This window comes from Zonotrichia leucophrys, chromosome 5 (genome assembly GCF_028769735.1).
Source record: "Zonotrichia leucophrys gambelii isolate GWCS_2022_RI chromosome 5, RI_Zleu_2.0, whole genome shotgun sequence".
In the NCBI taxonomy this organism is placed as follows: Eukaryota; Metazoa; Chordata; class Aves; order Passeriformes; family Passerellidae; genus Zonotrichia; species Zonotrichia leucophrys.
In genome coordinates, this window is record NC_088175.1 from 34,908,282 (window position 1) to 34,935,316 (window position 27,035).

Below are 27,035 nucleotides of genomic sequence, written 5' to 3' on the forward strand. Positions count from 1 at the left end.
GTCCTGAAGGGCTGCTTGCCTGCTTGGGCTTTCTCACACAGTGGTACCTCCTAAAGAACAGTTGTAGGTGACTTTTTTTTTTGGCTTAATGCCACACAGTGGTGCTCACGTTCCTATGCAACTTCCATGGAATTTTGCCATGGAAATGAGCACACAGATCTTGCCACAAGTGACAGGTTGGGTGTAAATTAAATTAGAAGACCCCCATGTAATTACGGTGCATATTTCTAGCTGCTTAAACTGTAATATCAGCCAGTAATTTGGTATAATATTTTTCTTTATCTACTTCTTCTTTGGGAGACACATATAAAACCCAGATGCGTTCAGTATATAACCCTGATTCATTATCAGAGTGCATCTTATCAGCAAACTATTCACAGTTCGTTTTCAAATGAAATGGTGTTATCCTGTACTTAAAGGTTTAAAGACAAGGCTGACATGAAAGTGGATAGAGCTAAGGCTTTACAGGCAACCATAATTCTTGAATTCTTTGGCTTTGCAGCCTTAACACAGCTGGAGATATAATTTTAACTAATAGTACGAGATGCAAAGATTTTCTCTGCAAAGTATCCTTTACAGCGTTGGTGTTGCAAAAGGTTGAAACTCTGGCACATTATAAACGCTAAACAGAAACTGTAAGAAAAATATTGTCACCTCTAGGAGGCAGCCGTATATTGCAAATACACAATGTGCACTCTGCTGTCTGGCACTTCGGAAAGCTTTGAAGTTTCTCAAATCTTCTGTGGATATAAAAAAAATCTAGTGGAAATAAACGTACATTTGCAGTGGAACTATCTGCCCAGAAATAAGCTCTGCTTCTCCAGTCAATCAAGAGCCAGTTCTCACATTAAGATGAGTTAGACACAAAACAAGCTCTATTTTCCTGGATTTTCAATAGCAAATTAGCAGAGTTCAATGGGGAAACAGGATATCTATCTGTGTGTTATCTGCTCTATGCAAGATACCCTCCCCATATAGGAAAGCATTTACTCATTTGCTTAACTTCACCTGCTAATTGGGCTCACACTTAACCTTTTGTCTGCCACTTTACCAAACAACACTCCTTTCAGTTGCATTTCCAGTGATACATTTTTCTTTCTTTCTTACACTTGGGTCTGTCCTGAGCTGGAGCTGACATTTCCTTTCTGAATCTGCATTACTGAGGTGCTGAGACCTCACCTAAAGCAATTCACATGGTAAGGCAGAGATATTGTTTTTTTGCTGGACTATGTGGTATGATGTGACCTTCTAAAGCTACTTTTCTCTTTGCAGTTGGCCCCTTGATGCTCTCAGAGGAACTGTGATTTTTTTGAAAACTTGCCTTATACAATAATATTCTCTTCACATCCCACATGCCCCCCATATACATATGGAACAACACAGGATAGCACATCGGTGTATAACTGGTGGTTCAACATCAGTGTAGACCACAACTGAACAAAAATAGTCCAATAAAAACAATCTGCACAACTCTAATCTTGATTTCAAAACCACCTGTGGTGGACGACCCTGCGCAATCCCCTAGAGACTGCTCCCACATAAATTATGCTGGCTGTTGGAAATCTGCAACGTTTCCACTCTGAGTTTATCTGCATCAGCTTCTGGCCATTAACTCCTGGTAACACAGTATTTGTTCAGCAGGAGAGAACCTCTATCATCAAAGGTTTATTTCACAACTGGGTGCTTAAGGATTTTGACCAAGACACCCCTTAGCCTTTTCAACAATAAAGAGACTCTCCTTCTTGAGGCACACTTTGATCCACTGTCTCACACCCCTTAATTCATTCATGTGGTGCTTTCTTGAACTCCGTCTAATTTTCCTACTTTTCTTATAGTGTAGCATCTAATAGCATCCTGCTACAGCAGTCACACCAATGCCCAATTCTCATACTTCAGACCCTTCCTATTCCTCCCCAGTTTTTGCTTTTTGGTCCTTTCTCTCTACTTTCTAGTACTGAGTCTTCCACCCTCTGGCAGTGTTCATCCAATGTTGCTGCAAGGGATGGAAGAGATGTACAACAGTCAGGTTTACAGTGGTTGCTGGTGACAGGAGGTACATGGCAGCCTCCTGAAACAGGTAGACAGCCATATTTTTCCCACAGATCTCCTGAATCCACAGATTTTAATCTCAGGGCAGTGTGGTGTCCCAGTACAGAATCATTAACAACAAACTCTACACTGCACTAGCTGGACCCTCCACCGTGCTAGATCCTTATCATCATCCTGAGGGTAGAACTGTGGCAAAAGACTACACACACAGCTGGCTGGTGCTCCTGTAAGTCTGGAGGTTCCAGGAGTTCTACATCCCTTAACATCAGATGAAGCACCACACCCTGAAGCTCATTTTGTTGAGGCTGATTGTCTTATAGCTTCCTTTTAGACACTGAGTCTTTGTTCTTCCCTTAACTACTTAATTTGCTTGATTTATATCTATAGGTCTGCTTCTGTGACAGTGATGGAGGGACCAAGCCTACATTCCTCTCTCAGATCTTCCTTCTTTATTTTCTTTTTGCATATGAATATGTAGAGACAGCTGCTTTGTCTTAATAGTGCTGCAAAGGATTATTTCAGCGGTTTGTTAATACTTAACCATCTGGGGGAGGAACACTTCACCACTTGGAGGAAGACAGAATCTCTTTCTTAAAGATTTTACGACCTGGGGCAACAGCACACAATAGCATAAGGAGTCAGATGCAGTCATTGCAAGCACAAGCCCTTTACCTTCACTTTTATTTTCACAATATTTCATTTCCTTATACAAAACGCATGGCAGCCTTATGTGGTCTTCGCTTACTAACTGACTATTTCAGTGCCCAAAGTGGATGAGGTAAACACCTTGCTATGATCTGGAAAGTTATTTTAGAGCACTGTTCTGTTCAAACTGTTCCATTTCTGAAGCACAGAATCGCATAACAAGTCAATACAAGTGAAAACATGAGCTTACACCTTCAGGCTAAATCTGGCTGTCACAAGGGTTTCCCTCAAAAAAAAAAAAAAAAGCCTGAACAACTTTCCCATATCCATCTGTTAACTCACACTTCTGCCTGGTGAAATGCCTCAGTGAGAAACAGAGTATCTCTGATACCATCCCCTGATGAAGTGGAGTAGGCTGAGTCAGGGAAAGTAGTGTGCAAACATCTTTCATTCAGATGTATATCAGCTTTTCCTTCGGGATTCTGGCACTTTAATTTGTGTCTTCAGTTGTCAAAATAAAGGTTGAAAATCCCACCTGCTTATTCAAGTGGTTGGCAATTATATTAAAGGGCTTCTCTTTTTTTCCTTTTTTTTTATTCTATTAAAGCATGAACTACAGCTAGGCAATGCAAAAGCTCTTGTAATTCTCCATGTGATCTCTACTACCAAGTCTTCATTCAGAGTAAGCCTCTTTTATACAGCCAATGAACAGAAAGGCCCAAAATGTCAGCAGAAGAGCTCACAGCAGGAACAAAGAATCTATAGGCACCAAAGGTTTACTGATACCTTCTATTTTGCCATCACAGAGTATTCCTGTCTGAAATACCAGAAGCTGAAAACCATGTATATGCTTTTGTCATTCTTATACATACCTTACATCAGAATCTAGAGAAAATATGTGGATAGGATGACTGTGAAATATGTTGTCAGGCCTGAACCTGTCCCTAAAACCTGGATTCCAGAAACCAGCTTTCATCTTTCTACCTTGGCAAGTCTCTTTCTTATGGCAGATGTGACAGATAAAAAAGCTATGTGATTCTGGACAGTATCAGTGTGAATGGCCAGTGAGAAAGGTCATTACTTGTTCCAATCTTATTCTACTACTGCTTTAAAGAAAAATAAGCAATTTAATTATTAGCTGTTGAAACAAGCAAAGATGACTTTGAAACACACTTCTGGCCCATTTTTTTTAGAACAGAATGTGCTAAAAATAAGCAACCATGCAGTGGCAGTACATGCCAAAGCTACAGTTAAATTATGTATCTGTACATGCATCAGTGCACACACAAAAATCTGAAATCTTTGGCCTGTCACTTGTAGAAGCTGATAATACTGATAATATTCAATGTCTGGGGAGAGCTTCTTTGTTTTCCTAGCAATATCAGCAAAAGGCTGTTGGCTGTCTGTTACTATTAAAAAATGATATTTGACAATGATTCTGTATCTATTACATTTCACATCAAATACAATTTCTGGGAAGGAAAACTTAATCTGCCTATATAAGCAGGCAGAAAATATCTCAGAGATTTTGCTATTAAATTATTGTCTTGCAGAGATACTTTGCTGTGACCTTACTTCTACAACATGTTGTAAGCAGTCTTCGCATAATTCTCAGAACAGCTTGTGGGAAGCACATCAAGATTGCATTTCATGAATGGACTGAATGCCTTCTCCACTCAAAATCTCTCTCACTGTATTCTACCCTTAACAGAACCTTCTTCCTTTCCATGTGGCTTCCAAATCTCGGGGGTCTCTGACGTAGCTGTGTGAATTTCATCAGCGCTTCTAGAAAAACCCATCCTGTAGAGGAAATCAAAGGCATCTAAAGAGTGTGTCCATCTTTTTTGTCATCTTTCAGACTCTTCTCACTTCTGCTTCTGTTGAGTGGTGGCAGAAGTCCATAACAGCTTGGTTCAATCTCTAAACTCTAGATGAGACCTCATGGCACCATGATTACAATGTCAACTGTTCACTGTGGGCCGAATGAAACAGCTGTTAGATAACTCAGCAAATTGTTGGAACAGTCTTCTTGTGGCAGAGTAATTCACATGAGAAGAGGTAAGCACAAGGATGCTACTTAAGGCTATGGAATCTCCTGAGATACAAAAAACAAGAAGCAAAGGGATTGTTTAGTCAGATTTCTCAGCCTCCTCTGTGCGATGTTCTTCCCACTGCTGAGCACAGGGAGAGGTGTGCCAGTGGTCCAGCCTGGTGCACACAACTTTTGTTCTTGTAGACAGAGGACAAAGCTCATGGTTTTCCCTCTGTGGGCTGAGCTGAGAGACCAGTTTCCACAGGCTCAGCAGTTTGTTAGGGAACTGCCTCTGCCTAAGGAGTCCATTGGGATTTGATTCTTGATGGGGGCTCAGGGGGCTTGGAAGCGAGGGGTGAGACATGTCTGACAAGCCAGGTAGGCTGAGGAGAAGGGGAATGTTCACTGCAGCCATTAGCATGCTGCAGCGCTACAGAGGAATCTAACAATTAAAGTAAAGGAAGATCTGCGAGGGAAGTTTTGTTCCAGGGAGGTGAACATGTCATCAAGGAACAAAGGCTGCGTGAGTTGTCATGAATAAGATGAGAAGCATCAAAGAAAGAAAAAGTTAAGAACAGTGTATGCAAAACCTGAGCTACAGAAGGATCAAAACACCTGAATTTCTAGACAATTCTCTGTACATAGATAATTTGTTTTCCTGATCCATGGGCATCAACTATATTCCAAAATAGAATTACAAACTCCTATTAGAATAAGTAGAACTGGGTATTTTTGGAATATTTTGCATTTTGCTGACTGTTTTCACTCTGGCTGAGAAATATAGTGACCAGAATTATAATCACCTTCTGGCCACTAGATCCTCCCTGTGAAGTACCCAGAAAAGGGTAGTACATGCCATGAGAAATACATCAAATGGTGGCATTTATTATCCTCCTCCCCAAGCTGGGCATTCTGAGAAATAAGGCAAAAATAAATGAGTCAGAGGAAGATAATCACTCCATCACCTCAAGAGTAAACTGGGACGGACATCTAGCTCTTTAAGTCTATTCATGCAGGTTCTTCTGTGCTCAGCAGCCCACTGCCTGACACCAGTGTGGTAAGCACTATGACTAATATCTAGCATATGTTGTTTGCTTTCTCATTTTCTCCAGAGGAAGCAGCATATGCACTAGTGCATCTTGTTTGGTAGGATTTTCTGCTCTCTTTTTAAACAGAGGTGCTGCTCTGCATTTATCCTGCAGAAGCAGCTCCAAAAGGCTCAGACCCTGTGCTTTGAGGTGGTGAGGCATGGGACAGTGCTTAATTCTTGCCTGTGTTTGTTCTGCAGCCTCTGAAGGATGAGAAAGTTTTGCCTGACTTGCACAGAGGCTTTACTGTGACTACAGAGTTATCGTGCAGTGCTATCATAACACAGCTTCTCAGGCCAGCAGCTTTTGGCAGTCACTATCTTTGCCTTAAGACAGAAAAATGCAACCTCTTGAGCATATCAGCAAGCCAACCCCGAGAAATATTGCTAGAGAGATGATCAAACACTTGGATGCACTTTCTGTGAGTTAGCTAGCAAGGCCAGCCCCTTCTGCTGACGTCTTTCCTCTCTATCACACATCAGACTTTTCCCAGTGGAGCTGGAGAACAGGCTTCAATGTAAACTGCCTGTTTGCAGCTATATGGAGATTGCAGGCACCACAATTACTATTTCCTCTCCCTGACCTGGAGCAGCAACTCCATCAGCAGGATAGAAAGGTAGCCTTGTTGCCTAGCAAAGGTGGGATGATTTATCTGTGTGTCTAGATTGGTCCCTTTGCTGCAAAGAGAATTGCTTTCAGATTTCCAAGGAGAATGAAACCAGGCTAGAATTCGGAGTGGATGTGAGAGAGCTCCTCTCCCAGGGAGTAGAAAGCCACAGGGTCTCTGTGCTTTCTGTTCCTGTACAGCACAGGACAATGGTTTTGTCTGCTCCAGTTATAGCCCTGGGGGCTACCTTAGGGACTGCAACTAGCATCCTTGCCCTCTGCGGCCTCACCTGCTTCTGCAAATGCAAGCAACCTGGGAAAGGACTCTCAGAAAAGGACCAAGAGGATGAGACGGAAAATACTAAGCCCAGTGTGCTTCAGCCAGTCCAGCAAGTAAGACACAGTCTCTAATTTACTCTGTGATTTTTCTTTAAAGGCAGAGGGTGGGAGTGCAACTTCCCTGTTAGGCTACTCAGCATGTGATTTATGCTGCCTGTTTATCTGCTTACTGTGTTTGGGATATAACAACATGCCAGTGGGAGGAGGAGTGAAGGAAATGAGCTGGGTACCAGAGAATTACCGGAGCAGCTGCCACGGAGCCAGAGAGAAAGCTGCTAATGGCAGAAACAGAGGATGAGGACTGGAAATGCTGCTTAGTTGTTAAAATAGATCAAAAGAGAAATAATTTCCTAAGAACAGAAGACTGGACTGTACCAGGTGGCACGCAGCATTGTTAGGAGGAGATGGCTCCTGCTGAGATCTCATGTAGCAGCTATTTAATTCTATTCACAATATCTCATAGTTCCTGCAGGATAGTTCCCTGTCAACAGCTGGTTTCTCGTGAAAACCTTGCCTCCTCCTCCTTCTGCCCTTCTAACTGAGGGGATTAATTATGTGTGAAGTTAAAACAAGGCATTGAAATCATTATAAAAAGCAAATGAGAATCTAGATTGTGATGACTGGACAGTCTCATCACATTGTGAATTTCTTTTTCACTTATTGTAAAAACAATGTGGAGTATGGATAGTGTCAGGCATCCCTGTGTGCTCTTTCATTTTTGTTAGAATCCAAACAGACTGATTTACTCCTGAGCCCAGGGCAAGAGGGAGATAGGGGATATACTTATTAATGGGAATCTCTTCTTCAAAGGGAAGTGTTTGATGATTTCCTCGGTTCAATGTGGTCTTTAGAATAAGCTATAGCCCTGGTCAGTGTCTCTGAAAGTATTACCTGTTTGCTGTTGCTCCTGATATTTGTTTGTGCCTGTGTCCTTTCCACTTTGACCTAGCCATTCAACCAAGTGTTGTGCCATAGCAGCCCATTCCAAAGACCCGTGCTCCATTGTATAACAGTCTTTGTTTGCCTTTTAATTATTTGAGCTGACTGTTATTTTTGGATTCTTAAAGAGTGTAGCTGGAGTCCTAATTGAACTCCTCTGTAATGTTTGTAATTAAATATTCAGTCTTTCTCTGGCTTCCACTCTTGCCCTCAAAGCACAAAAGAACCTTGGCATCCTCATGTTCTTGTTGCAGTTTATGCTGAGGAAAGATGACCAAATCTGTAAACAATATTGTAAGAACCGGGTCAGATACAGAGAATGGCATTAGCAGACCTTGTGGTTGCTGGAGGGAGGAAGAGAGCTGTCGATGGCTCCACTGACCATGGATTAACTTCTGCATGGAGTTTAGGACAAGAGATTGCTGCTAATTCTGAGCCTCCCTCCATGAGCATGGTGAATAACTCCTAGTACCTGTTTGCATTTTCCTAGGATGAATTTCATCTGCTATTCTGTTTGATAGCTTAGTCATGTCCCTTTCGTGCTCCTTTCTTGTCTTTTCTACACCATACAGGGCATTTGCTAACACCTGTATACAAGAATGTACAATGATGCAGAGATTTTTCCAAGTTTAATGTTAATGTGAATGAAAAATGTGTAACTTTGACAGCCACATCACTTTCCAAAGCAATTTTCCTAGCTGTTGTCTGCAGCAACGCAACCCACAGATAACTTTACCATCAGGCTCTTTCTATGAGAGTTTGATGTTGTAATTTCCAAGCCCAGAAACATCTCAAATCCTCCTTTTAACTCAATTCTTAAACTGGGCTTTTTTCTTTTATACAGATTTTTGGGAAACGTCTTGGGAAAGTGTTAATCCATCCTGAATCTTGTCCATGGGGGTGCTTTCCTGTTTGTAGGACTGAAATAAGCACTGTGTCTCCATATTGTTCAGTTAAGTCTCCAGTACTCAGCAGCTTACAGTTATGGTCCTCAAAATATGTCTACATTCATAAGTTTTGCCATGACTTAATCCAGTATTTGACCAACAGGGGATAAAATTATTCAATCTGCCCTATTATTACCTGAGTGATTGCATTCTTTCAGCATTGTAGACTGTTTAATTTGAAGTATTATTTCCAATGTTACTGGCTTTATGTTTTTTTTTTAAAGAAATCTGGACATATTATAGCAGCCGAGTGAACATTCTCTCACAGAAAGTGCAAAATGTTCTTAGTTTGCATATTCCATATGTTTAGCAATTCTTTCCAATTAAAATAATTTTCTTGCCAGGAACATATATTCTCCTATGCTGTCACTGAATCAGAATCAGTCTCTATATCTCCAAGAAATGAATTTCAATTTGAGTTCTGAGCTTGTGAAATTTTTATTATCTCTATGTTTATAAATTTTTCTGTAGGGACTTTTTTTTCTGACTGCCTTAGTACACAGTATGTCCTAGTCAGTGTTGGACACATTTAATTATTGAAACCTGTCAGGGCCACTGATTCTGATAAACACAGATGACAAAAGAAAGATGTAGCAAGTCTGCATTTTATTCACTTGGCATGTCTCCCATGACAGTGATGCTTGTATTTGCTATAGACAGAGGCTCCCGATGGACATGCCCTGCATACATAAGGAGGAGAAGTTCAAACACAAACATACATCCGCAAAAATCTGCAAAACAATGAGAAATTGCTGTAAATTTGCAAAGTCTCAGCAAAGCCTGCATAATGAAGATTCCTAAACACATCTAACAATGGCAACAGTCTGGTGCTTTGAGTGACACTGGGCAGCGACACAGAAGGATCATTTGCAGCCTCCTTGCTCCTTTTGGTTCACTTGCTTTCATGCATTTTTGCAGAACTCTCTGAACTCCTCTGCACTTGTCTTTATTTAAGACACAACTGCTGAGTTGCAAAGGAAGCTTCCATAGGGCACTGCTATGTAACTGGATTAGCACACAGCACTTGGGAAAAGAGCTGGCAGCAACATAATAAACAGAGGCAGATGCAGTTGGAAGAGGGGGTGGGCTAGTCCCACTGTGCTTGCATATGTCTCTCGTCTCTAATTCTGCAGAGCAGACAGACAAGAGGAATATTTAGACCCAACAGAGTTCTTAGATGCTGTGTGCTGACGGATTTACCTGGCAAGGTATTTAGCAAGAGGAAGAAGAGATTGTACTAAAAATAGCTCAAATTTGTGTGGTGTTTTTCATCCCAAAGGATCTGGAAGTGCTTTGTGTGCTGTCAGCACAGAGCAATACAGACAGGAAGCTCCAGTGTGTGGCCAGTGAGTGGTAGGACAGCAGCTCCAGGAGAGGCTGCCCCCACCGTGTGTGTGCTGGCTGTAATGCTTCTGCACAACAAAAGCAACCTGCCTTTTCTAGCTGCTGTCAGTGATTCCTCATGTGTTCTGCTTGGTTGGTTTGCCTTAATTTTAGAAGAATGGAAAACTGTATTTAAAGTTTGGATGAGTAACTTCACATTTCCTAGGTATTTTAGGACTGATGAGGCTCACATCTCTATAAGAGGGTTCTCACTTACAGCCCCACACCGTGGAATTTACATAATAGCTAAACTCAACTGAATGCTAGGTGAGGATGGCACACAATGACGTCTTTCTTTCTCAGCCCACTTCTCTTTCAAAGCCCTTAAAATTAGACAAGACAAGATGCTATGTTGCACAGTAGACTTCCTAAACACTGGTGCACTGGCTGCCTTGAGAAGATGGAGTCACTGACCTAATTAGTTCCCTACCACTGCCAAGTGTATGCAACCAGGATCTCCATAAGCAGGATATGACTAGGCTAACATGCCAGACAGCCCTCTTTCTTCAGCTCTGTTTCTTGAGAGGTAGGTGTGCTTCCTCTGGACATACAAGCTGGGACCAGGAAATCCCAACACAGGCAAGAGATTCAGGGCACCATCTACATTCATTATTAATAGGAAACAATAAGACTAATTAAAAACTTTAATTACAGTTATGCACCTTTTCTGTCTTGCCCTCAATCTTTACCAAAAATAGGTTAGCAGGCAGTAGGTTAGAGATAATCCCACTGCACAATAATCAACCAAAACGGCAATTTTACTTGTGGCTTTTGTCTTCCATGTTTTGGAAACATTAATAACATCTGTTGCAAGGGCTGGGGTCATTTGCTAGTCAGCTTTTGTTCTTCCCCATCAATGAAGCCAACTATAAATGAATCATGAATTATTTCAATTTCAAGAAAGGCGGGATCCTTTCTTGGGACATAAGCAGAAGAGAACTGTTCTATTACACTAACATATTTTTTTTTGTTGTGGGAGAACAGTAATGCCTTTTCTGCCAGCCTTTGCTTGGACTACCCGAGCATCTTGCAGGTTCTTCTGCTCATTCCATGTTCATGATTCAGCAGGGAATTGAAGTGTTAAAAACAAAATCAGACATATATCCAAATTTCAGTCCTGGTATAATAAAGGAGGAATGTGTGTCTGATGGTCAGATGGAGCTCTGGTCCACAGAACCAAGAGGCTGAGATGACCACTGAATCAACTTCTCTTGGTTTGCCAGTTCAGGGCTCATTTGTTCAACCAGCTCTCCTTAGTCTTGTTGCATCATGGTCATACTTGCTCCATGTTTGATTTATATCTTTGCACTCTTAATGCTTACTATATACTCATATAAAATATTCTGGATTCTGGGAGATGTCTGTAGCCTCTTGCTCTTGGATTTGAATTCAAACATCAAGTAAAAATTGCCATATCTTAATCAAAGCAAAATTAACTTTGTGGTCAATTTCTTTACTAAAATGAAAGGATTAACTTACAAAAATATTAACTGATACCAGAACAGAGGAAAAATTAAATTATAAGAAACATATCTTTTTCTTATAGTAATCAAACATCTGTAGAGGAATAAATCTGAAAAGAAAACACACCAAGTACAAGGTATCAGTGTTGGCAAGAAAGTCTCCAGACATTCAGGCAGTGGTTTCTACAAGCCAAGAAAAAAATGATGGTAGGACTGACCAGAGGCCCTGGTTTTTTTCTGTCTCAGCTCATCTAACGTTAAGAGGATTGGAGGAGTTAATGTAATTTGTGCAAAGTAACAAACAAAGTTTAAATTTACAGTTCAACATTAAGAAAACTGCAGAGCCAGTCCAGCCTCGAGCACTTCTGAAGTTTCCCAACATTTATGGCCCCAAACCAGAAGTAACTTCACCTGAAATTGTTAACTACACGCAGTACTCTCTGAAGACAACTGAAGAACCAGCTCCTGGGAAACATACTGCTTTGGATGAGAATAGGATGAAGATACAAGTCAATGAAGAGCTGTTTGTTCTCCCTCAAAACGGTAGGAGCTTTTGGTCTTCAAACTAACAATTGCTTTAGTGGGTATGGATCTGTAATACTTCTAAGCATAATGTGATTATTGTCAGATAAATAAGGTGGAATTTATCAGATGCTTTTCACTTTCTTATCATAAGCATTCTGAGTTTTGCTTTCAACACATTTATTTAGTAGAAGGTAGTAATGGAGCTCATAAGGACATTCTGATAACAAAGCTGTAGCTGTATCTTGTTGCAATTTTCGATTCTTTTTTTTTTTCTTTTTTACCTAAAAATTTTTTGTTTTGAAAAAATCTGTCTCCCTGGTAGCAGACATTTTGTAGAAAAGCACATTTAGTGTAGTTGTGCTGAGAGCAATAGCTAGAGTATGTGTGAAATATCTGGACAAAATTAGGCAGAGTATCTCCTCCAGGTTAAATGCTAGCTGTCCAACAACTGTCCTCCTCAGGGATAGTGGAGCTCAAAGCTTCTAATTTTCTCTCCTCCTTTATTTCCTTGGTTTGGTAAGATGTTCTTGGCTTATTGTAATGTGCAGTGAAACTGAAGGCTGACACCTCAAAGGCTTTTGCCAAACAGAATTCCTGTTTCCCAGCCAGCCCAAAGGGTAACACTCCCAATCCTGAAACATAAGATTTCTAGAGCCTGAGAGAAAATGCAATCTTAATTATATGCATCTGGCAACATGTTTGGGTTTCTTCCATACTGATTTTTAGCTTCACAGCCATATTCTTACAGGGTAATTTACTCTTATGGTTACCACTTTAATAAAACCTTCCTGAAGATTTGCCAGAGAGACAATGCCATCTGCCATTATTTTTGCAGAGTATTATTTTTAGTTGTTTTTAATTTTTTGAGATTACATTTTTGCCCTTCAGGAAGGACAATTGCTAGCTTCGACCCTCCAACCTGAGGCTTGTGAGTACAGAAAAGAAAGTACCATGGCAAGCAGATGCATTGGAGGAAGAGACTGTCTGAGCCACATCCTTAGGTGTCAGGGAAAAGATTATAAGGGTGGAAAGGATGAAAGATGATGGCTGCATTTAGGCTAAAGCTTTATATAAGTGTTGGTGTAAGAGCCTCTCTGCACTGCTAATGGCACAAGCAAGTTTCCTTCCTGCTCTGCCTGATTATATAGCTCAAGTGTGGCTAAAATTAAACAAGAATTGTTGCGTTCTCCTTTTGATGCCACAGTGAACTGGTCTGAACTGTGGCTGAGATTTTTAGGAGGAAGTGTGCTGATCCCACTATTGTTTTCTGTGTGAATTGGAACTGACCTTGCAGATAACAGCTTTGGATGACAAAAATCTCTGGCTTTCTTTTAGTCTTGCAACTTGCTTTATTTCAGTATGAAATACACACTCAGCTCCAAATTTATGCATAGAGAAACTGCCTTATGGATTCCAAAATTCATTGCCTTTAACCTGGTCAGGTGCTATGGAAATGGATGGTTTTTGCATGACAGAGACTTCATTGTTAAAATTAAAAGAGAAACGAAACGAAATGTTTAGGGAAGTCTGACCTAATGCAGAGTTGCACAGCAGTTCAAGAGCAGACTCACAGTCTCACTGCAGAGAAGATAAGATTTAATTTAATAATGCCAGTCGACAGAATATAAAACAATATAACAAGTAATGGGTGTTGTTCAGACACTTTGGCCTAGTCATAAGGTAAAAGAGCAAGTGTGTAAACCATCATAGAGCACAAGGTGGTGGAGAGCAAAGTCTTGTCCAAATGCTGTAGAAAGAGCTGAAAGTGCAAGAAAACAGAAAAAAAGGATGCATTATGATGGATGAAGAAGGAAAATAAATTATAGTCCTGCATACAAAGTGCAGAAAAAGTGTGACATTTTGAAAAGTCAAGTCAAGAGAAAGTGGATTTGCTGTCTTGGGAAGGGGAAGAGCTGCTCGCTAAAGGGTTTATTTCAGTTCCAGGTGTGGTGAAGGACGTGTGTGTCACGGAGCCCCTGAGGCCCGAGCGGGCAGGCAGTGGGCAGCAGGCCCCCGAGCTGCACTACTCCCTGCTCTACGAGCCCCAGCACGCACAGCTGCGCGTGGCCCTCCTCCAAGGTAAGGGCCATGGCCCAACACACACGGGGACTACACTTAGAGACACTTAGAGACACTTCCCCTCCTATCTGAAAGCCAACAGGTGCCCTCAGGACCACTGGGATTTCACTGGTGCTGGGCCTGCAGAACAGGAATAGCTGTCAATGTCACTGCTTGAAGAGAGGGTGTACTTGGGGACAGTTGTTCACACAGCTTTGTCAGGAAGCAGGATGGGCTCCTCCAGTCCAAGACATGGTACAAAGCAACCTCTTCTTTTTATTTTTTACTTTGGGGGGAAGAGGAATGGGGTTACTATCTCCTTCCTCTCCATACCTTTCATTCTTCAACCTGGTCCACTCCCTACTGCCCTTTCCTCAAGTCAAGTCAAAGCCTGAGCTGGAGATACCACACTTATTTTAAGTCCCTGTGGCAGCGCCTGGTCAGGCAGCCAGGCTCTGTGTCTCTCTCTAACAACTGCAACAGCTTCTCCACTCAGGGCTGGAGCATCATCGGTTCCTCTGGGAGAGTAAAATAAGCTGACTGAATAATTCATGCACAGTGTAGATCTCTGTGGAAACCTAATCAAATCACACCCTCTGAGGCGAGAATTGAAAGGGTGCTGAATGGCAGCCACTGCTGCAGGCCTCCTGCCAGCAGCAAGCCCACAGCTGCCCCTCAGGATGGACACCCACGCTGGCTGGCTGCCACCCTGGCTGCCCCCTGTGCACAGGACCTGCTTGCCAGTGCTGCTCCCCTGAGAAGCCAGGAGAGCCCTGTGACCCACAGGTCCTGGCACCTCAGGAGCAGCTGTCCTTGGACTGTCTGCAGCAAGGACAACACTTTTTCCCTTGAAGCTGTGATATTCAATGACCCCTTGCAGGAGGGTGTGTTCCTCTTGCTGCTGGAGAAGGCACTGCAGCTTTGTTGCTGCAACTGAAGAGGAGTGTGAAATGCCATTCTCACTCTAGACTTTTCAAAATAAAGGGGATATAAAATTAGGGATGGATGTCTCTTGATGCAGGTCTTTTGGGCTGTGGGGTGGCTTCTGATGGATTCATTTACCAGAGGTTGGGCCAACAGAATGCAATAACCTTTAGATATTGGCCTGGAGGGATGGATGTGTGCCAAGGGAAGCTCTATCACATCTCTGATGTCTGTGACTGACCTTCCTGCTTTTAAAGTCATTGTAAGAAGCTTTTTTTGCATGCCAAGGTAAAAGTAAATGCGAACTGCCAACCCCTGTTTCACACTGCCTCATTTCAGTGCTGTTCTGCATCTTTCAACAGAATGTGTTTCCTTGAACTCAGCTGTTGCTGTCCCAAGCACTGGCAGCATCCTTCTGCACTGGCACTAGGACAGGGACATTGTGCAGCCTGAGGAAAACGCCCCAGCATGGACTCACAGTTTAATCTGCCTCCATGCAGGAACAGGGGTCAATGTCTATGCAGCTGTTTTATTTTATGGCTGTCATGAAGCAAGCAATTTAGCCACAGATATTTCAGGGCTGTCTTTTGTGAGAGGTCCTTACTATCCATCTTTTCCAGCTATGCATGACGGAATGAGCGGGGACCAAGACACTGGCTGCCATTGCTACATACTGGGCACCCTGGAGAGCAAGTCTGGCATTGCTGAGGCCCAGACAGAGCTGAAGAAGAAGGTACTTCACACCCTTTGGGAGGAGGTGCTGCAATTCCCATTAACAGAGGAGGAGATGCCAGGAGGAACACTGACTCTCACCCTGAGAAACTGTGACAAGTTCTCCAGGCACAGCATTGTGGGGGAACTGAAACTGAACCTTGCTGAAATGGAGGAATCCTTTGGGAAGGCCCAGTGGGAAAGGCTAAAGAGCCCAGAGAAGGTATGGACTCCATCTGTCGGTAGTTCAGAAACCCTAATGATTAAGAGTTTGGACAAGAGAAACCCTTTTCCTAGAGAGTTGCATGCGAGTGGGTGGCTTTATTTGTTTGGAGCAGGTTTAGAGGGGTGATGTGTGACTGCAGAGATCACTCAGCACAGCTCTGTGCTGGTCTGTAGCTCATCATATCAGAAGCCCTTCTGCCTAATGCTCCCACCTGTTAATGTGTCACAACTCCCTCAACTTCTCCTCAAGTACATGACGATCTGACATTGGCATTTGTAATGCTATGTCTAGGAAAAAGTGTGTGAGCTTCTGAGAATTATTGATACAGGACCAGAGTGGCAAGAGCTGAAATATCAGAGTGCCTGCAGAGGAACTCTGCAAAGCTGGGTGTGGTAGGGCACCTGGTGGCACCCCACGGAGCCTTAATCTAGGAGTGAAATCCATTGTTGGGACTGGAATGCTGGATTGAAGGACACTTACCAGAATCAATCCAGTGCTATTTGTTCTGGGAGATATCAAAATATCATTCATTGTATTATGTTGGTTTCCTTAAACATCAAAACCTTACTTTCTTCCCTTACCCACATTTTGCCAGATGCACAGATGGGAAAAAATGGAGGGAAGAATTCCAACATTTCTTGAAGTGGGTACAGGGGATGCTTCATGCGTACATTATAATTTCTTGCACGTTTCCTCAGGAGCCTTTTCCCAGCCATGAGCTAGGTTGCTCTTCTAGCAGCAGCAATTCACTTGACATAGCAGCAGGATGCTGCTACTGCTGCTGCTCACTCATCACAACAAGTGGTACCTCTTGTAGTCTGCTGTGGTGCGGCTGAGCAATGCAAAACAACACCAGCACCACCACTAAGCACGATGAAACAAATTATTGCCTGTCACCATCAGGGGTGAGTGCTCTCCACTGTGAGCTGGCCACAGACACAGAGTACACTGTCAGCATTTCTGATTTCCAATAGGGCTGATTTATCTGATAACCACTTGAATATTAACAGGACTGTCCACTCTAAAAAAGCATCTGTGAGGGACAGAGGCAGCAGAAACAAACGGGTGGTCTGAATGAGTTTAATAAACTTCAAGCACAGGACTCACTATTTCAGGACTCACTATTTGTCTAATAGCTGTAACCCTCCCCCTCTCCCCCCATACTGAAGTATTTGCTTATTTAGCAATACACAAGGAACAGCCTGTTCACAGCAATGATAAGTTGTTACTCCAGTGCACCTGATGGAGTCCTGGTATACAGGGAATTCTGCCTTGGTCCAGCTTCACAACCACACACAGAAACAGTACAGCATTCATTTCCTCTCCAGGCTGACAGCAGAAGGTTAACACCAGCAGTACTGCTGAACAGTGCCCCAGTTTGAGCTGAGGATGTGCAGTGAAAGCTGAATTTGCGTCATCTGGGACCTGAGAGAGCCAACCATTGCACAGATAGCTTATGTATACAGATCCTGAATCATTCGTTGAGAACCAGAGAGGGAGGGAGGGAGGAAGAGCTGATCAAAAAAGAGGAGCTATTTTCAACAGCATTCATCCAGGAACAAAGTTACTGAGCTTTGTCAAAAGTGTGACATTTCCTTGAAATGCCGGGAAGGGCAGAAATTTTGTTCTTACTTCCCAGTAATTCTCCCACACACAAGGGAAGGAGCCCAGAGTGGAGCTTACAGCTAACCAGGTAATGCAATTAGCATTCAGGAATTCATTGAGTCCTGTGAGCAATGCAAAGAGTAGATACTGTAGACTGATATCCTTATCTTGTCTGCCTTCCCTCCCACTGCTTTTTTAATGACAGTAATGATAGTGGCTTGATGATAGTGTGTCCTTGCATAGCAACTTCCCTTTTGTGATTTCGTGGTGCCCTGCACGTAAATCATTGATGACCCCTTGTTGCTTTTTATTCATTTTGTATAGAAAGAAAGACTGAAGCTCTGATGGTTGTATGAATTTTCAGGATTTCAGCACAAAATGTAGGTTATGTATTTAATAGGAAAAAAGAAACAAAGAAAACAAAGCCCAGAAGGGGAAGTACCTCTGGTTTGGTCTGTTCAAACAAAACTCCAGCAGAGACCAACCATTGCAGGCTTTGTTTTCATGTGGGTACAGGCTGGCCAAAAACTTGATCAGCACATTAGGAGCTAGAAAGTCATAGGTACAAGATGTGATCCGAGTACAATGCGTGTGTTTGTGTGTGTGTGCATGTCTACAGAGCCCCACCCCCTCCCAATCTCCATTGCATCTATCTGTGCCTGCAGCTACAGGAACCAAATTCTAGCCAAGAGCTACAGAATGGGAACTGCTCAGATGTAGTGGGGGTAAATAAACAAATCAGCTTGTGACAAGCCTAAACGCTGGGTTTGCATTGAGCTGGTGTTTGGGTTTGTCCCTGAGTGTACAATTCTTTTGTAGTGGGCATACAGGCATTTGAAACTGCTTTTTTTTTTAATGTGTGGGCTTTTCTAAGTTCCACTTCAGTTTAAGACAGGATTCATATAAGTGAAATGCATACAAGCCCTTCATTGCTACCTGAGTGCATGAAAAACATATTTACTTGGGCTGACTTGGGATTGAATTTCAGACTTCCTTGCTAATGCCCTTTCACCTGATTTGTGCAGGACAAATTAGTCATTCGAACCAGACAGTGATGACAGCCATGTTTTCTGGAGAGTCAATCAGCTCATGGAGAGCGTGCAGGGGCCTGTCCTTGCCTGTTTCGAGAAACTGGTTGAAAACTTAATTTGAAATATTTATGGCTCACTTAGTAGCGACACTGCAGAGCACAGAAATAGCCTGGAGAGAAGGGCTGTCTATCCTCGAGGATGTAGAACACGCTAAGGAGCCCAGAATGAGTCTGTTGAATTGGCATTGGCTTTCTGGGACTCTTCTGGGTCATTAACCTCACATTAAACCAGATTTCTGTCACAAGCTCCCACTCACTGAGAGAATAACTACTCCCTTTTTGTTCCTTGCCATGGTCTGTCAGCTCTGCACACAATGGTGTGGGATTTTTCTCCTTCCCTGCTGGCTCCTGAGAAGGAAATGGCATTACTCTCTTATAGGAGAGCAGCGGTGGTGTGACTGTGTCCCTAGGCTTTCCCCCCAAGGGCTGCTTATCCAGGGCAAATGGAAGTAAGGGGAAAGGGAAAGGGAAAGGGAAAGGGAAAGGGAAAGGGAAAGGGAAAGGGAAAGGGAAAGGGAAAGAGAGTCTCCCACAGGGGAAGCAGGGAGAGCTGCTCACAGTCCTGATGGAAGGCAGGTGGGAAGGAAGAGTGTGGGAATTCATAAAATCAGAGCGTTTTGGGAAAGCTGCAAAAGGCAGGCCTCAGAGACAGTAGAACTGTGATTAGAGCTAAGCAATAGCCATGAGATAGGTCAGCAGAAAAATTATGTAAAACATAGAAAAGTAAGGACAAATAGAATGGGCTGTGTATTAACACTTGTCTAGAATAGCTCCCTAAGTGCAGAAAAGTTTATCCAGCAAGATATTAGGAAGTTTTAAGCTTAATAAAGGAGCTCTGTGCATTGTGTTTTAAGGCTTGCAAGCAGGTATTTTATTTGAAATAAGGAAGCATTGTTTTAACTGAAGGTACATGTTCTTATAGTGGTTGGATAGGACTACTGTCAATGTGCTTTTGCTTTGTGTGATTGGTCAAAAAACTTTTAAAGTAAGTTGTAGCATTAAGTTCTTGGTCTGCTGCCTGGGATGTGAGTTGATGGCATCTTTCCATTGTCATAGTCATGTAATGATACTGATGCTGAAAAATAAAACAGCTCAAGGCGCGTTCCTAGCAGTTCTGTCCTGTTCGTGATTTGTACTGTGCCCAGCTTGTGGAGGATTTCAGCTGGGCTAGGTTTTTTCTCATACCAAATAGGGTGTCAGGGAAGATGTAGTCCAGCTCCAGGTCAGACACAAATACAGGGCAGTTAGGTGGTCTCTCAAAATATGGATTTCTGACTATTTGCACTGTATGTCAGCCCCAGATCTTCTTCTGATTAAATATTGCACTAAAAGTTGATGTCCAGAAGCCGTTACTTCCAGTGCCATAAGGATTCAGTAACTCACATTATGGGAGCCTTATGAGCCTCAGGCATCTTTGCCAGGTTTATTCTCACCCAGGGTAACTGGAAAGATCTCCTGTACATAGAGAAAACTTGGTTGGTCCATGACCTTCCACCCATCAGTTGCTTTCCTAATGTTCTGGCCAAGATTATATAAAAATTAACCCTTTCTGTGTCTCCATTTCCAGGAGCCATCCACAGGCCATGGGGAGGTTCTGCTCTCTATTAGCTACCTGCCAGCAGCTAACCGCCTGCTGGTGGTGATTATTAAGGCTAAAAACCTCCATTCCAAGCAGCTGAAAGATCTCCTCGGAAGTGGTGAGTGTTATAGCAAGGAAACATACTGCTCGTTCTGCTATTATGTAAATCTAGAAAGAAAGTGGGAAGGGTGAAGTCTAGCAGGAAAAAAAAAGAAGTCTGGCTTAGAAAGCCAAAGAGATCTGAATAATTTCTAAAAAGTGAAAACCAAATGCCCCCTGACCAATATTTCTACTGTGCTGTCTCAGTTTGATGTCACCAGTGTAAATTCTCTTGCAATTTTTTTGATTTTTGGGTGCAGATTCAGGCATCACAATATAAAAAAATATTAAGATATTAGAGTGTCCAAAGGGGGGCCATAAGGATGGTGAAGGGCCTGGAGTGGAAGTCTTATGAAGAGTGGCTGAGGTCACTTGCTCTGTTCAGTCTGGAGAAGAGGGAGGGGAGCCCCTCTTCATGGTCTTCAACATCCACACAAGGGGAAGTGAGAGGGGAGGCACTGATCTCCTCTCTTGTGGACAGGGACAGGGCCTGAGGACATAGCATGGAGCTGAGTCAAGGGAGACTTAGCTTGGTCACAGCACCAGCCTGACTGATTGAGTTCAAAAAGGATTTGGACAACACTCTTGGGCACATGGCATGATTTTTGGGGTGTTCTGTGCAGGGTCTGGAGTTGAACTCCATGATCCTGATGAGTCCCTTCCAACTCAGCCTCTTCTAGTCTAGTCTAGTCTATTTGTTGCATGTTCATTAACATGATGTCTCTCTCTCCTCCTTATACAGATGTTTCTGTCAAGGTGACACTGAGGCATCAGTCACTAAAGCTGAAGAAGAAGCAGACCAAACGTGCAAAACACAAGATCAACCCTGTGTGGAATGAGATGATCATGTTTGAGGTGCCTCATGAGCTCCTGCGTGCCTCCAGCGTGGAGCTGGAAATGCTGAGCCAGGATGGAGCTGGCCAGAGCCATGTGCTTGGCAAGTGCAGTCTGGGCTTACATGTCACAGGCACAGAGAGGAGCCACTGGGAAGAAATGCTGAGGAACCCCAGGAAACAGATAGCCATGTGGCACCAGCTCCACATGTAGGCTCATCATGATTACTGACAAGATTCTCACCAGGCCTCGGAGCCTGGGAGAATAAGCTGGATTTCCTCTTCCACCTTCACCACCATGAAATTGCTCAGCACAGCATTCTTACTACACCACCCTTTGCTGATCTTCCTGACCATTCTAGCCCAGGAAACTGTCTGGAAAATGTATTTAAAGGACAGTCTCTCATCTAATCAAGTGGTTGTCTCAAACAATGGGTTGGCTGCCTGGATGATTTGAATTCATTTTATTTACCTGCCCACTTTCTCTTCTGAGAGGTCACAGTTTCTGTAGAGGAGCAGAGGGAAGGAAAGAAGAGCAAAGTTATCATGGAAATGTAAGCCCTTCATTGTCATCTAGTGCTGTCACCCAAGTCTCTTGATGAGTGTTGGCTCCATAATCACAAACACACAACTGTTTTATCAATCACTGCTTTTCATAATGCTCCACAAGACTGAGAAATGAAAATCAGAGAACTGACTGTCGTGGCAGGCACAAAGAATGAGTATGAAAAAGAGAGTGAAGCCAAAGTGCAGTAAATGAATTCCTAGAAAAATACACAGAATGAAGGGAGAGAACAGAGGAAGAAGAAAGGGAGAGACAGTCAACACCCTCATCCTGTGTAGTCTTTGAAGCAAACACTGCCGAGCAAGAAGTCAAGTACTTTACTTTAGTTTCCTGGAGAGTTTGATACCTTGTATTTAAGATTCATGAAAACTGCTGAAAATATGAGTGTTTCAGGACCCCTTATCAGAATACCTGCACCATTTATCTTTCTATGGTGTCATCCAGGAAGATCCTAAATACGGACAAAAAGTTATTGTTGATGTTACCTCCTAAAACTTGGACCAAATCTTTCTGTTTACTGCCATATTTTCTGTCTGGGTTTATCCCAAATTTCAAATATGCTATTTATATTCCAGGCAACATCTAAAATTGGGCAAAAGAAGTGGGATCATTCCATACCTTAGCAACTGATGGATGGTTTTGGTTTGACAGTTAACTATTGCAATCAAATCCTCATACCAGCATTACTCAAAGACAACCCTTATTAACTGCCATGTATTTCATCACTTCCAGACAGAAGGAATTCACCAACCAGACAGACTCTCCAGGGCTTGTTTTTTGTGTGCAGTTTCAAGATTTGATGTGGCTTAAATGTTACTTCTGACTGTCCTTTTTTTTGTGTTTCCAGATGGACTGAAAGTCTGACACTGGCAGTGATAATGTCATGACCCTATAAGCACACTGCTTGTCTTACTACTTTTTTTCAAGTAGTAGACACAACTATAGGGGACTTCCATGGGGACAAGGCATCCAAAAATCTGGAAACAAAACCATATAATTTGTAGCCCTGAAAATCTCAGAGAGCTTCATATTTGTAGGGTCAGATTGCTCCTTGTTTAAATCAAAATATTAAGCTAACCTTTAACTAGTATCCATCCCATTCTGATGGTGCAGTCTAACAAGTCTAGCAGCTTGTCAAGGGAAGGCTGCCGTCCTGTTGGCAAAGAGAAAACAACAGAACCAGTGTCTGAAAACTGGCTGAAGCCCAGGCACAATGGGTTATGAACTGGGAAATGAAGTTCAGCTGGAAGTCAGTAACTAGGGGTGACTGGGACTGGTCGGGAGACTGACAGAGTTTAGCACCTTCATATATGACCTAGACAATGGTGCAGAGCATGGCCTCGGCAGGTTTGTACACCATGCAAAACTTGGAGTAGTGATTGATACTCAAGGCAGTTGTGCTGACATTCAGCAGGATGCTGAGAGAAATGCTGGAGAAATGCTGGGCTAACAGGAACCTCCTGAAATTCAACAAGGAGAAGTGGCACCTGAAGAAGAACAACCTTGCAGTGCAGGGGTGAAGGCTGACAATCTGCAAAGGAGCTTTCCAGAAAAGGACCTGGGTGTCCTGGTGGACACCAAGTTGAACATGAGCCAGCAGTGTGGTCTTGCAGCAGAGAAGGACAACAGTGTCTTGTGCTGCATTAAGCAATGCCAGCAGGTCAAAGGAGGGTGAGCACCATTGAGGGCACTTCTGGAATGCTGTGTCTGTTGCTGGACTCCCCAGGGCAAAAAGATACGGAGATTCTGGGAAGAGTGCAGCAAATGGCCATGAAGATGTTTAAGAGACTGGATCATCTTCTATACAACAAGAGTCTGAGGGAGAGACTGTTTAGATCAATGAGTACAGATACCTGATCTGGGAGAGGACAAAAGAAGACGGAGAGAGACTCTTCACTGGTGGCCAGTGACAGGACAAGAGTCAAGATCACAAGCTGCAATGTAGGTAATTTCATTTGAACACATGAAAAATACCAAGAATAAACCCGCTTTTTTACTGTGAGTATAATCAAATACTGGAACAAGAAGAGGTTGTTGGGGGTCCCCATGCTTGGAGACAGTGAAAATTTGATGAGATACAGCGTGAACAACCTGCTTTAGTTTATCCCACTTTGAGCAGGGGTGAGTTTGGACAATATGATCTCCAGAGGCCCTTTATATCCTCAGCAATGCTATGATTCTGTGAAGAAACTGACAAGGTTGATGCACACTGAAAACTGTTGTCTTTACACTACTATTTCTTTTGTGGGTGGTGTAGCCAGGAGTTACAGGATCATTTTGAAGAGAGCAATAAAATCTTCTTTGAGCAACCAGAGAGACAGAAAAGCTAAGTATGCCCACGAGTCTTGCACCCAATTTTTTAATCTCTGATATTGATCTGTTGGCTAGAGGGCATGCAAATGAAAAGAAAATTGGTTTCTTGTTTTGCTCTTCTTGTATAGGGTTTTGTTTACGAACAAAAAGCTGTAGGACACTGTGAGTAAACTGGACTGTGAGTAAACAGGGGTCTAGTTGATAGTGAATTCTTAATGCTTACTGTGATCCTGATTTGTAGATGTACCTATAGGTATGGAGTAATCATATAAGTGCAGAAATTATTGGAATGTTGGCCTAATTCACATATAGGTTCCAGGCAGCACTGTGATTTTTGAAGGCTAATGATAAGAAGGATAACTTCACACAATGATGCTATTTGGCTGGCAATGGGAAGCCTGAAGGGTCAAATATTTGCCTTGCTGCCAACTCCTCTAGTTCTGCATCCTGCTTGTTTCACTGAGCCTTTTATAACATCTTGATGACTGAATGTAAACAGCATTATCTGCCTGTGCCCTGGTGATTCTGGCACACCCTGTAATAGATATCAATCAATCCTACGGCATTTAAAAGAATAGCTCCTCAGAATCTGACTTAGCTGTGCAAAACAATGTCCTCTTTTACAGCAGACAAATACTGTGTATACACACTACTTAACCACGAATCTGTCTTAGGAGCCAAGTGGTGCCATCAGTGTTAATGAACGGCATTGCTTCCTCCTTTGCCCCAGTGGGATTTAATGGGAAAGAGAGAAAGAATGAAAATGCATACATCTGCCCCGGATGGATCATTCTCCTTGTCTGGCATTTTAGCCTGCAAAGAATGCTCCTGGCCATCAGCACAGCCCGAACAAAGGCTGCCAGGAGCCCCTGGGAAGAGGCGGCCGCTCGCCGGGGCTGACAGCGGGCAGGTAACGGGACGGGGAATGCTGTGTACGTGTGGTACCCGAGGGGCAGGGGCGCCCAGCCCGGCCCTTTGAACTCTGCTAACAGGGGCTGTGTGTCACCCATCGCATTCCAGCGTCTGCCCCGGGCCCTGCCCTCATCCCTCCCAACAGCCTGAGCAGCAGTACCTGGCTGTGCCTGAGCCTCAGCACCCCAAGGGCCGACGTGCGACACTGTCCCAGCAGACAAAGGGCTGGAATGGTTGTGGTAGCTGACAAAGGCATGAAGATAAATCCGAAGTATTCGGAAATGCCATTGTATCAAGCAGCTTCAGCAACTTGAGCTGTCAAAGTATCACTGAAGTGCACTAAGGACAGAGCCAGATAGACCCTCTGTTTTCAGCTCCTGAAGCTGAAAATGCAGGAGCATCAGCAAGCACCACTGTGCATTAAGTTAAAGGATGCTGCTTATAAATTGTGTCATAAGAGAAGAAGCAAAAAAACCCCAGTTATGGCAATTAATGTTCCTAAGACATATGTGTGACCAAAAGCAGCCACGAGAGTCCCCAGTGGCTAGTTAGTGGCTGGACTGATTATTTTGCCTGTTATAAGAATTAACATGAAGCTGGAAGCCAAGAGACTGTAGGGAATAGGGAAGGAGAAAACAAACAAACAAACAAACAAAAAACCATGGTGGGAGGCAGTCTACCTGGTTAGAATGAATGATCCTTTTCACTAAAGGTCAGAATTGTGAGTTTAAGGACAGGAATTCACAGTCCCTCATCCAGTGACAAAGCACAAGCAACCAGATTACTGTAAAAAAGCCTGAGAAATGCAGCTCCCAGTATATTATCCAGCTTTGCCTGGGAAAGGTGACCTCTGCTCAGAGGAGGGGGCTAAGAGGCCAGAGGAAATGACTTGTGACTACGTGTAGTTCCTTTGTTAAAATATAGACTGTAGTCATCTGTTGTTTTGCCTCAACCTGCCCTCAGAGCTAGATCTTCCTCCCTAAAAACGATCTAGTTTGATTTTAAGCAATTTGTCCTACAGTAGAAGGATTAATAAGCACAAATCATCAATAGTCACTAAAATATCTGGGATGTTTTAGACTCATTACTACCCTCAGCACCCTTCCCCAGTTGTAAGGGGAGTGGTTACAGCTGGTGCCCTGTAAGGGTAATATTTTTTCCGTGCAGGGTTTTCTCCTCAATTGTTGTCCCAAATATCCTTGCATGCTAATAAGAAACATGTTTGCTTTGCAAAGAGGTAATACATCAGAAAGCAATGGAAAATTCCTTTCAGCAGGACTGGGAAAATTTTCAGGCTCAATTATTTTCTGCCAGGTACTGATGGGCTTTCAATACCTTGAACGGTTGTACCTTGTATTTTGCTAGCATCTGTCTTCAGTATTATCTGGCAGTAGCATTCAAAACCACTCTTTTTTTTCCCCAGAATAAAGTAGGTTGTCATTTGGGCCCTAGAATTATAGCACAAGGTTTGCCCAAATTTTCCTAATGTCTAAGGTGAGTTGACTACAATGAGATTTATTAAGAACTGGCAGCTAAAGTGGCTTGGACCATGCTTCTTGAACTCTTTTGAAGGTCAGTTTGAAGTCTGATTGAATTAAAGGACAGAGCTTTGACAGCATTTTTATGTGTTTCAGAATTTAACTAGGTATTAAAATGTATTTGGTTAATTTGTTGAAAGATAAGCATGATGAGTAAATAGTAACACTCAACACATAATATTATTTCTTCTGTTTTCAATGTGCACAAGAAAAGTAGCAAAGTGAAATAGTGATTTGTGGCCTTCCAGCATGAGGGGGCTTTTCTGCTTACTTGTTCCTTTGGTGTCCCAGTGTGTTTATTGTACAAGGCCAGATATTGTTTGTCAAGACTTTATATTATTCTTCTCACAATCCAATGCACAAAATCAGAGCATGATGCTCAGCCATTTTGTCTTATATTACAGCACAACATGTAAAACACTGCAAGTAAATAATTCCAAGCTGTACCAGTGCTGTGTCTGCATTGTTTACTCTACAGTAAGTCCCCTCTGCTTGCAGCTCATGTCAGGGTCACGGAGTGCTGGCATGAGTCTACAGAAGATGCTCTGAAGGGTGTCATCAAAGGA

General features: G+C 42.8%; 1 protein-coding gene across 2 annotated transcripts; it reads left to right on the plus strand.

Annotated features, from left to right (window-relative positions):
- Positions 1-6,292: 6,292 nt before the first annotated feature.
- Positions 6,293-26,915, plus strand: SYT13 (synaptotagmin 13). Of its 2 annotated transcripts, none has more exons than XM_064714358.1 (6): positions 6,293-6,813; positions 11,812-12,034; positions 13,955-14,095; positions 15,619-15,932; positions 20,198-20,327; positions 21,051-26,915. In XM_064714358.1, the coding sequence occupies exons 1-6, from the start codon at positions 6,631-6,633 to the stop codon at positions 21,353-21,355; spliced, it is 1,296 nt and encodes a 431-aa protein (XP_064570428.1). In that variant the 5' UTR covers positions 6,293-6,630; the 3' UTR covers positions 21,356-26,915. The 2 variants fall into 2 exon arrangements, with proteins under 2 accessions (XP_064570428.1, XP_064570429.1); XM_064714359.1 differs by having other exon boundaries at positions 13,961-14,095.
- Positions 26,916-27,035: the final 120 nt, after the last annotated feature.